General features: G+C 33.8%; 1 protein-coding gene across 5 annotated transcripts in view; it reads left to right on the top strand.

Annotated features, from left to right (window-relative positions):
* MICAL-like (protein) overlaps positions 1 to 12,043 on the top strand; it is a 126,055-nt gene that overhangs the window by 101,509 nt on the left and 12,503 nt on the right. For 4 of the 5 annotated variants that reach the window (XM_070110383.1, XM_070110382.1, XM_036366207.2 and 1 more), the window contains one exon: positions 7,384 to 9,794. In XM_070110383.1, the coding sequence (XP_069966484.1) occupies positions 7,384 to 9,794 (2,411 nt within the window). Of the gene's footprint in view, positions 1 to 4,319; positions 5,374 to 7,383; positions 9,795 to 12,043 lie in introns of all 5 variants that reach the window. The other variant, XM_070110385.1, reaches the window with a different exon arrangement.

The raw sequence follows: 12,043 nt of genomic DNA, 5'->3' as shown, positions 1-12,043 counted from the left end.
AGCTTTTTTTAATCACGGAAAATGGTTGCTGACAAATGACTAAAGTAAAATAACAAATTTTTCAAAGCTGAAAAAGTGGTTTGATAATTCCATCAAAATAAAATTTAAAAAAATTTGTGAACCAAAAAAAAGCGGTGAGTCTATTGTGAATGCTTAATTGAAGCCTTTGATTCATCTACTAATAAAGATAGATTAATGAGGCACGAACATATACTTAAAATATCTATGATATAGTCCTAGTCCACTAGATGCTGAGTATACAAATATGTAATTCTAAACTTAAAAAATCTGAGTTGTTTTTCCACTGGAACTGTACCGAATATTTTATACCATATTTTGGTTATTTCGTATATTCCATTAATTATTGCGCTATATACAAATGTTTACTGTACTTCAATGACTCTGCCTTTTTCCTTGGATTTGTCTGGGAAAATTCAAAGAACTAACTTTTTTGAAAAATTTTGAAGAGTACCACATGTTTCTGAAAATAAATCTGTTTCCTTATAGTTGATAGTGTTTCTTTGTATTTTGGCAAAATTTTCTTCTGAAATAAAAGTCAATATGAATAAATTGGTTAAGGAAATTGAGACTCAATCATCTACTTATTACTTACAATATTTTTTTAACGCACATAAATATATACATATGTACATAAATTTCGTTATGAGTATGAAAATTCTGCTGAATCTTAAAAAGTTATCAAAATATGTTGATATTGATGATTTTGCGCACCGCAGATAAATATAAACAAATAACTAATTTATATTAATTTTGCGAATTGTTTTGTTTATGTTAAGCGAATGGACACGATTTTTTTGCAAATATTAATTTCTTTGTTCTCAATACAAGATTCCACTCATTATACAATAGTTTATTATTTTCGACCAGTTTATTATTTATCATATAATATTTTCCATGTAAAAAGTGAGCGATGAACACATGAGAAATTTTGTAGAGATATGTACAAGTCATAACTTTTAGCGCATTGTGCTAGCTTTTTTATAATATGGTATATTTATACCAAATTATTTATTATACATTTCCCATTAATCAAAACTACTTTCAAATTATGTCCTTGATATCATAAAGTGTTTAAAATAACATCAAGTATTTGCATAACCTAGAAAAATGCCAGTCAACTAAGCAATCACGACTTTAATTTGTAATCTGTTCAATGTGACCTTTCATGCGCCACAGATTCGCACCATCACAACGCGTCGCAATCATTGTGCAATATTATTGTATTGAATACTTAATTGGAATTGTTTTGGAGCAAAAAAGAAGAGGCTTTTATAAAGTGCGCACCCACACCTATAAAATTGTTGCTTGTTTTTCGCGATTCACTTCAGTTCAATTCGAAATCAAAGCATGATAAGGGTTTTGAAAAAAAAGAATAAAAAAAAAAGTAATTGCTATGACTCAGCTAAAACCAGAGATTGCTTCATCCAATTGTTGTGTTTCAATATACTACAGACATGTATTGTGATAGCAGAGTGAATTTGAGCTTAGATTAGGTTGTAATTTTTCAGAGAAATGTTATGGAAAAATATGAAACATGATTGAATTTACATATTTATTTTAATAATGAAGCTAGCTTATAACTATGCAGACGATTTAATTTCTTTGCCACACAAGAAACCTTTTTATATTACGTAAACTGTTAGATTTCGGTCGGAAATGAGGCAGTCTCTTTTTAAACAACACATAAAATAATATTTTTCTATTATGGTTTTAAATGCTTTTTTCTATATATAAAAATAAAATAGCTCATAAATAAATAATTTTATAATTGATTTGAGTCTAATTTATTTCTGAGTAGTTCACTTTCAACCCGAAAACTCCGTCGTAAAGTATAATTTTGTCCAAAAGTTCGATATTTTGCAAACGATTAAAATTCCTTAGTCGGAAACTAATATTTTTCCGACTATTACCATTTCAGCCCGAAACTTCTAGATTTTTCTTGATTAATTTTTGTGTTTCACTGTAGAGTGCGAATAATGTTATTCTAATCCATTCTAGTGTTCGTATGTATGCGCTGTATATATTTGTATACCAACTTTTTCCTATATCAGTCACCAAAACTGTCAAATCAATGACGCACACGAGTTTGTTTATCAACTTTCCGCTCTACTGGCTTCGGAAAATTATATTTGTTACCATAACTCAGAAAATATAATACTTGTATATTCGATTCATATTAATTTTATGATGGATTAGTTCACGAAACTGCATCTTATAAAATATATAATATATATAGAACACTTCTTAACCCTTAAGTTCTGACAGCCAAAAAGTTGTCTGCTCTCAAATGACATTTTAGTTGACAGAAACAGGGAACTGGTATTAAACCACGGGATCCATTTTTAGTGCTATTTAAAAATTTTGGTTTTTGCCAAGTTCTTTACATATTTTGTTTTATAAATTTTCGAACTGTTAACTTAAAATTATAACTCTTCGTAGTACTTCCAAGAGATTTATGTTTAAACTTTCCTAGTAATCGCTTCTAAGTGTTCATGTATAAAAATTTCGGTTTTCTACTTGTAGATATGTATGTATATGCTCCTATTTCTTACGAGTAATTCTGAATAAATATATATATGTTTAAACATTACTGTAATTTTAAAAATTATGTTTGTTGCTTTATTATGTCATATAGTTTTGACTTCATTAAATCCAGTAGACCGTATAAAAATAAACAAGTAAATTAAGTTGAATGTATTTTGTTGCGGAAAAGAGAGAGGTTTGTATAGGAAAATTTATTCAAATTACTGTTTATTATTTTAGATTTTTCTATAAAAAACGCGTGTTCGAACGAGTTTGATAGCATTCTGGAAAGCACATACTTATTGAAGTTATGAGATTTTTAAAGTTTGTTTTATTATATTTTATAACTATTAAGAAAGTTATTTATTACTAGTACTATAATAAGATGATTACACTGAACTAAATTTTCACAGCTTCACTTTTGCTGGGAAATCGCATCTACTAGTGTTGAAAGACCTAACATGTATCGAAGTACATATGCTATAAACACCTTTAATAGCTTTGAGATCAGAAGTCAAAATATGACACAATCATTTAAATATTTCATAAAATTACCTCCGTAGTAAAGTTTTATTAGAACTGTTCTCTTATACATTTTTTTGGAATATCTCGAACAAATCCATTAAAATCGAACCTACAAAAATTGCACTTCTTTAATAAAAAATTATATTTCTTACATGTGGTTAGAAATTATCTGACCATTTTAAACAGTATACTTAAAAAAATATGCACGTCTGAGCAGATTTTTATCAATCATAAAAATGTTAGTTGAAATGAACCGATTCAATTAACGGTCTCGGATTTGAAAAAATTGTTGTTGTAATAGCATCATCAAAATTTTTCTAAAATAATAGTACAATTTAATGCCACAATACCACGCCTTAATTGCAATTGAACTTGACTATTAAATTCTAATTGCCATTCAATTTAAAAATAGAATTCAACTAAATTAAGTCCTGAATAATTTTCTAAAACATTATATGCTACACGGCTAGAAAAGCATTTCAGACTGCGCATTAATTTAGTCAATTAACAAATTGTCTAATGTGATTTAAATTGACATTCAATTTATAACAAAAATAAAATAAAAAACCATACAAATTTTTCCAATAAAATCAAAAAATTTTAAGATTATATAAGTAAAAACAAAATTGACATTAAAAAATAATGAAATCGTAAAAACTATTAAAATGTATTATAATGATTCGTGGTGTGAAAATTTTTTTCACAGAGCCCTTTAATTTAGTCAATTAGTAATTATAATAAATTATGCAAATTTAATTCAATTGTTCAAATCGTTGAAAAAATAAAATATAATAGTAATTAAATAAAATAATGAAGTAATTGAATAATAAATATATAATTGACTCAATTGGTAGTTCTAATTAATTATGCAATTCTAAGTCAATTTTTCAATTTGTTGAAAAAATAATAATTAAATAGTAATTAGAAAAAAAATTTAAGAATTAAATGAATGCTTTATATAATTAACTCAATTTGGCTGCCTGTCTGGAAAACAATTTATTTGCATTATCTAATCATAGAAGGTCCTTAAATTAATTAATTGAATGCATTGATCATGTTTTATAAAACAATTAAATTTAGAATAAGCAAATCTTCCTTTCCCAATTTTCCTTCTCTTCTTTCTATTGCATGGTTTGCTGGTTATTTTCAAATTTCTTAATTTTTTTTCTTCTCATGTTTCATTAATCATTTACAACGTTATCTCTATATATATTCGACTTTTTCTTTTTTACTTATTTCTTTCTAAACAGGACGAGAAAACTCTGGACATTATTGGACAATATAAACCTGAGATATTCTGCTAAATACAAATAGGACCAAACAAACAAACAAAAAAAGCGCTCAGTTGTTTATTTTGAGTTTCAACACACACATTGCAAAAGTGCACACATTAACGAACAAAAATAATACCGTTAACACAAAAACGTAAAATAAGAAGGAAGCACTAATTAACAAAAAATTAAAAAACATAAAAAAAAAACTCAAAACTTCCCACAACACGAACAAAAAAATTAACAAATCAAATCAAATGTACAACAAACACAAAGAAAACGAACAAAAACAAAAGTAAAAGTAACAATTTGCAAGAAAAAAATATTGTTAAAGGAAGATCAAGCAATTAAGCGGCGAAATTCTTTGCACTCAAATGAAAGTATCTCATACACACCCACACACACACACGTAGCAGCTTAAAAGCATAAATTGTACATCACGCAATTGAGCAAACCAGATTTTAAGCATAGAAAAGCAACAAAAACAAAACAAATATAAATATTATATATATAAATGAAGCGTTAATTAAGTAGCAACTAAGCGTAAATTTACTTGAATATTTTGTTTTTGTAATTTGTGTTTTTTGCAAATATTCAAATCGTTGAAGACTCTTTGTTGTTTTTGTGTCTGTACGTCGCATTGCTATGCCTTCTTTTTTAAGCTACGCATACACACACACATATATTAAATTAAATTAATTAAAACTAAATTAGCAATTAAGTGTGCAACATTTCGTGCTCGAGTTGGTACTATAATTTTCTATAGAACATACTCACATACATTTAAGCAGCAAAAAAATATTAAATTCGTAAGCTTACACACACACACACAACACACAGTAGCAATAACAACAGCAACAAGTAAATATATCAACACGAACACCAACACACGCACCTGTTAGGCACGCGAGCGCATGCGCAACAATTCCGCAAGGCATACAGTGGATGATCAAAGCGCACACAATCACAAACAATAGAATCGCTTAAAGAAAGACGCACGCACGCGCTTTAGCGCCACAATTGCGTTCTACAGGTAAGCCTTTCACCCAACGTGTGCAGCTAACTGTATTTTCTAAGTCTAAACTATGATCTGTGTGCCTTTCGTTGTAACTCATACATACTCACATATATCATAGGTGCACTAACTGGCTACTAACCAAGCACTAACCTCAAAAGTCGCGCTATAATCTATAGTAGTGTATAAGTATTGTTGTTATTATTGTCTAACTGCTGTCATTTACATATAGCTTTAAACAATATAATATACATATGTAATATAATATTAAAAATGCTTTCGCCTCCTCTGCCGCTGCTGTCGCTGCTCCTGCCTCTACTTAGATACATTAACGGTAGATGCTTTCAAAATATAATCTCTGAAACACATACATTCTATTAAATTGTAGTAAATATTTACATAACTTACTTTCATGCTGATTAGACTATCTAAATATAACTTGTTTTGTGCTACAAAAATATGCAAATATATAGCTTCACATGTTTTACATACATATCTACGCTTTCTGATAAGAGAAATCAACAAAGAGCAATAAAGTGATGGAGTGATTGCAATAACAAAGGCCGTTATGAATATGGAATTAAAATATGAAATTTGAAATTGGCTGAAGCGGTGGCGCGTTGTGAAGAAGAAACACGATTTTCGCTTTTCGTGCCTTGCCATACTAAAGTATGATTTTCCATGCTTCATGCTTTGCCAGGCTATTCAAACCAAAATTTGAACCTTCAAATTAGACTTTTGCTTTTAGTACTGGCAAAAAAATTTGCGTTGTTAAGTCATAGAAATAGGGTTAAGCCCTTAAAAATCGACAATTGATTTCGCAAGTAGCAAACAAAGTATTTTATTTTATAAAAAGTGCAAAAACTGATTTAGATTGTTGTAAAACGTGGTGTGCACAGTTCTAAAGATAGACTTCTCTTTACAAAAAGTTGAAATATTTGTCTCTTTAATCCGTTAAAATCGAATTCCAATTATAAGAGTTCAAAACGTTGTCTCTACATATCCTATAATCGAATTTTGATTTAAAAAATTTAATAAATTCCATATATGGTCATTAAAAGTAATAAAATAATAATTCCGATAGCTGGATAAATTTACTTTTGATCAGACGAACTTTAGGCAGCTTAGATTTATTGTCCATTGAACTAGAATAATTTAGAAAACTTAGCGTTCTCTCTTTCAAGGTAAACAATAAAGTCTTTCTAAATACCATATAAGTGAAAAATACATGGATCTTATTGCTCCTGAGGTATTCTTTGCTCGACTAGCTTAAATATGAACATGTGAAGAAGGTTACTAAATTTATAGTTATACTGTTCGTAACGTGCGTACGGTTTCCTTTTCCTTAAATTTGTAAAAAAAAAAAGTAGATAATATGTGAGAAACACCATATACGGAAGGTTGGAGGAAGGTAAAGTCGAAATTCTTCCTGAATATGAAACCCTAGCTGAACACTGATGAATCCTAAGAAAGAAAATGCGTACTTTTTATCAGTCAAAATATATTTCTTGAATGGTGATATTTTAGGTTAAACGGCGGTTATTATATTTGCCATGTCTTCAGTAACGTACTCTTCTTAAATTTTGGCTTGTTCTAGTTTTTCACAGTTTATCTCTCCTCCTTTCAATAATTCCTAGACTTCGTGGACAATTTTACTATTACATTTTATGTTGATAATCCATTTAGGGATAATGAGTAAAGTTTGTGTAACGATTTTACTGTTACAAGGTTTCATTCACTAAATTTTCTAGGCTTATCTATACAGAGTTGCTCAGAAAAGTATATTTTTTATTATAGTTACACAAATGCTGCACAAAAACACAGTCAAAGAAGTTACTTAAATACCGGTATACGATAGTCCACTTTCCTATCAAGTTGCACCCAACTGCCCTGTGCGTTGCATACTTTTAGGCGCCATAACCTCAATTTTTACTTTTTTTTTCAAGTACTAACTAACTAATGAGCACATCAATATAATAATTTCATTTGAATCTCTCGATACTAAAATATCACTCTTTATTCTTACAGATGGCCCACGTTGTCGGCGTTCCCAAGCGAGATCCGTGCCAAAAATGTCAATTGCCTGTGTTCCTCGCCGAACGCCTATTGGTCGGCAAGAAAGTCTATCATCGCACGTGTCTGAAATGTGCGCGTTGCGGCTCACAACTGACACCAGGCAGTTTCTATGAGACCGAGGTGGATGGTGAATACTGCTGTGAGACATGCCCCGACGAGGAGGTGCAATTGAATACCACTGGTGCTAGCGGTGAGGACTTAGCCGTCGGTGGTGTGCAATTGCGGCAGTCAAGTGCAGAGCAAACACCAACAAGCAGCAGTCTCAACGCAGCGCTGCCGAAGAACGTGCGCAGCTCCATAGCCGACCGTTTGGCATTCTTCGAGCAGACGAAAAAAGATGCTTCCGCTGGTGCCAGTGGTAGCAGTGAAGCAGCAACTAGCAGTAAAGTTTTGTTACAGAAAAGCGTGTCGGACGAAGAGAAAAGCAAGAGTCTGCAACGCATGGAAGCGCCAACAACATCAACGTACAAAATGAACAGCGCGCTTAGTAGCTTTCTCAATGACACCATTGATGGTGAGGGCGATGACGTCGAAAGTCTAACTCACACGGTGGAAAGTAAATCGGGCACTGAGACACAAATGGAGACCTCAGATACCGAAAATGATACCGACGCTGAGACAAGTTTAGATGACGCAGCTCCAGCATTGCCCAAGACGCAGCCGCCAAAGGTCACACCGGATGGGAGTGATACTGAGAGAGAGAAAGCGCAGCACACCACTACAGATAATAGAAGATTCACAGCTACTGCAGAACTACAACTGGCAACAACAAGCAAGGATGCGCAGAACACAGAAAACGCTGAGCCGGCTAAAAAGACAACAAGAACAAGTGACAGCGGCACTGGAACACCAATTGCGAAGAAGAGAACACATGTGGAGCTGAATTTGACAACAGCAAAAACAGCGGCAGATACAACGCCAGCTCCACCGCAAGCACACGCCGAGCAACAAGCGGATAATGCCAACAACAATGACCATCACAAGGACGTTTTAAAGCGCATCCCTACAGAAACGCCAGAACAAAAAGCGCAAACAAGCCTAACAACAACAAATAACTTAGATTTAAGTGAACCTAATTCTAATGAAGATGTTACCAAAGACCAAAATGCAGATACACACGTAATTGCGGCAGCAACAACAGCAACAACCACGACGTCAAATGCTGAGAAGCTCGAGACACTGCGTGCCAACCTCCGAGAATTGGACACGGAGAGCGGCACGGAGAATATGGACACGTCCGTGGAGAAGCCTGTTGAAATGCGCATAAAGTCACTGGAGTCGGCGGAGGATGTGGCAACCACCGAACGGCTCAGTGTGGTGCGTGCGCGTCTGCAACAATTCGAAGTAATTGCAAACAAACGTAATAATAACGCTAATGAGGAGAAGCAAGCCGATAATGATACGCGTAATGATAATAATACAACACTAAACACTGAGTATAAGCTAAGTGAACCTGAAACCGATAGCACTAACACTGATAGCGATAAGAAACTAATGAATGCGAGGCCTGAAGTGGTTGCGAAGGTCACCACGCCACCAGCCACGCCCACAAGCAATGCAGCAAGTGCAACTGAAAGTTTGACTAAAGTAAATCTCGAAGACGAAGCGAAATTACGAGCAATGGAAACGGAGAAGGCTGACAAAATCGAAACTAAAGCAAAGGAAATCAAGGAATCGCTTACGAATGAAGTGCCTTTAGAAGCGGAAGCAGTAAAAGACAATAATTTAGTATTAGACGCAGAGGAGCCGGAACAAAAACCACTAGTGGCAGCACCGCGTATAGAAATAAGCGTAGTGGAGCACAGTGAAGATGCAATAATGACAGAAACAGAATCAAAACTGGATATGTCAAGCGCTGTTGACGCGCCCAAAGCACAGTTGGATGCGTCCAGCAAAGTCGCCGACACTACAACACCAGAAAAGCAGCTGGCAACAACGCCCCGCAAAGTTAGCACCGAAGCATATCCCGAAGACTTGAATCCCTTCAAATCAGAAGACGAAGACGACGACGAATTCGTTACAAACAAGGAAAATCTACAAAAAGAACCAGTTACATTGAGAACATCACAACCCCGTGGTGCCAGCACAGTCGCCAAATCAGCGGAGAAGTCGCAAAATCTCAATCCTTTCGATAGCTCCGATGATGAGATTGAGCTGGAGAAGTCATCATCACGCAACTCAACGGCCGCCTCTACACCCACAGGCGGCAAAGTGCCGCCACCACGTCCACCACCACCGCGCATATCGCGCAATCCGTTCGGCGAAGAGGCCGATGAGGAGGCCGCGGCGCAATTTTCGCGTCGTTCCAGCTTAACGTCATCGCTGACGAAGAAGACGCCAGTACCCACACCGCGCACCAATATGTGAGTAACTGTGATTTGTTTATTTTTCTAGCGAATTCATAAGAAAATTTTCCATTTTCCACAGTTGTTTTTGCGCTGTCGACATTTTAAGTGATTTAGCAGCTAAGCACCGCTTTCTCCGCTTCCAGAAAATATTTGCATATGCATGAGCGCACACACACACACACATACATGCATTGCAGTGTTGTTGCTGCGTCTTCTTTATTGCACGTTTCCGTAAGACAATTGCTTATTCAGTCTTCTGGGCAGATATTGTCGCCTACTGCCTACACATGCCACAATTTGTTGCACTGTCAAGCCGATAATTAAATGCTAAATTGTGTATATGTGTATGTGTGTCGCTGTATGCATATGCAAATTACTATTATTTTTGCTGTCAACCGACTACTTGCCTGTGAAAATATTATTTATTTCCACTGGCTGTTGCCTTTTCTGTTATTTCCATTTTGTCGAAAGAAGATCTTAAGCAATTCAGTGATGAGTAGCAAGTAGCTTAACAATTATACATCAAAAGTGTTGTGGGTTGCAGAACGCCCCAGATTGCACTGTGCTCGTGGGTTGAACCTTAATTTACATACATAAGTAGGTACAGCTTACTTCATTGCAGCAGCTTTCAGGTTCTTAGTCCATAAATAAGTAAATTAGTAATATGGAGATCATTCTAGAACTCGTTTTAATAATTAAATAAAATTCCTTAAATTGCTTGGTATTATGTTATTGTTTGAACCGACAGAAATCATTCCTCAAAAAATTAGAAGAATGCTACATAGTTAGCAGTCGTTATCTTATGAAAATCCAGGTTAAATCCAGGAATTAGCAGACTGTCGTGGGAACAGGTTAAGTTAATATGCATACCAACTGATTCAGTGCCCTTTTTGCTACTCAAAAATCTATACCTTCATTAATCAATCATTTCTAGTAATAATTTTTATAACCTACAACACTTTTAGTGAGCTTTCGCGCAAACGCATCCTCAACTAGAGAATCAGACAAATATGTTCATTAATTTTTCCAAAATATCAGTTTTCGAGGTATAGGCAAATCAAACAGTTTTGCTTGTATTGCCGAAAACACTCCAGGGAAACTTATAGCAAAACTTTTTTAAGCCAAGGCATTCCTTTCAAGTCAATTTGCATACGAAAATTTTATATTGCTTCCAAGACTATCCAGTCGCACCCAGAAATGAACAACAAATGTACGTGAAATAGCTTATAGTTTTTTAATCGCTGTAGCTTACTCTCGTTCGCTTTACTGGCTTACGATCCTTTCAACGAAGTTTTGGTGGCAAAATTTTATTTATATATTCAAATGAAATATTTATAAAGTTGCTTTCACTGCTGCGGCTAAATTTACCGGATCCGAGTTATGAAAGTTGTCGGAAGTTATTTGGAAGAAGATATGGTCTAAGCACCTCAATTCTTTCTTCTCTACCTTCTCTAACAATCTACGGTTAAAACATCTGCAATTTTATAGCTTCTATCATCAAGGTAAATTAAGGGGCTATATCCAATTTCAAGTCAGTATCTTTTTTGTTAATTTTTTTGAAGAAATATTTTATGTATTCTAATAAACAAATAAATAAAATGTTCATTTAAAGAATTTAATGTACTGTAATAATCGCCGATTCATATAGGAAAATTTTGTATTCTCTTGATTCCGTAGCCGTCTTCTACAAGAAGAGCTTTGAAAAAAGGTGTCTGGTGGTGAGGAAGATTTTTCTGCTTAAAACTAGCTCTAATCTCCAAACAAAAAAAAAATTATTTTACAATAGATGAATACAAGTAAAGATCGAAGTCTAGTCAAAATTTAGATTTGTGACAACATGGTGCCCTCCCAAAAATAGGTCGTTTTTTGTGAAAAAATTTACATTTACAGAGTGGCTTAAAAATTGATATGAAGGTCGTGTGAAAACTTCAAGTCCATCGGTCCAGCCGTTTCGGAGAATTTTTCCTCACAGACTCTGAAACCAGCATTTTAAGAAAAACCCATTTTTGGGAGCAAATTGTACTAACTTAATAAATTCTTACAAAAACGTTCATATTTCGGGAACTATTTGTCAGGACAACTTAAAATTTACATTAAGTATGTATGTAAGTATATTCAAAAATAATAATCGATTTTTTGAAATTCGCAACTGCATATAACCCCTTAACTGGTATATAAAGCAATCGCATTAACGGATTTGTGATGAGTTTAAGGCATTTTGTCTTCACACGAGTGTTTAGATTCAACTTCAGGAGTTCTTCGGT

The sequence above is a fragment of the Bactrocera oleae genome, chromosome 5 (genome assembly GCF_042242935.1).
Source record: "Bactrocera oleae isolate idBacOlea1 chromosome 5, idBacOlea1, whole genome shotgun sequence".
Lineage (NCBI taxonomy): Eukaryota > Metazoa > Arthropoda > Insecta > Diptera > Tephritidae > Bactrocera > Bactrocera oleae.
The sequence above is the reverse complement of the archived record's forward strand: the minus strand, read 5'-3'. Positions and strand labels throughout refer to the sequence as shown.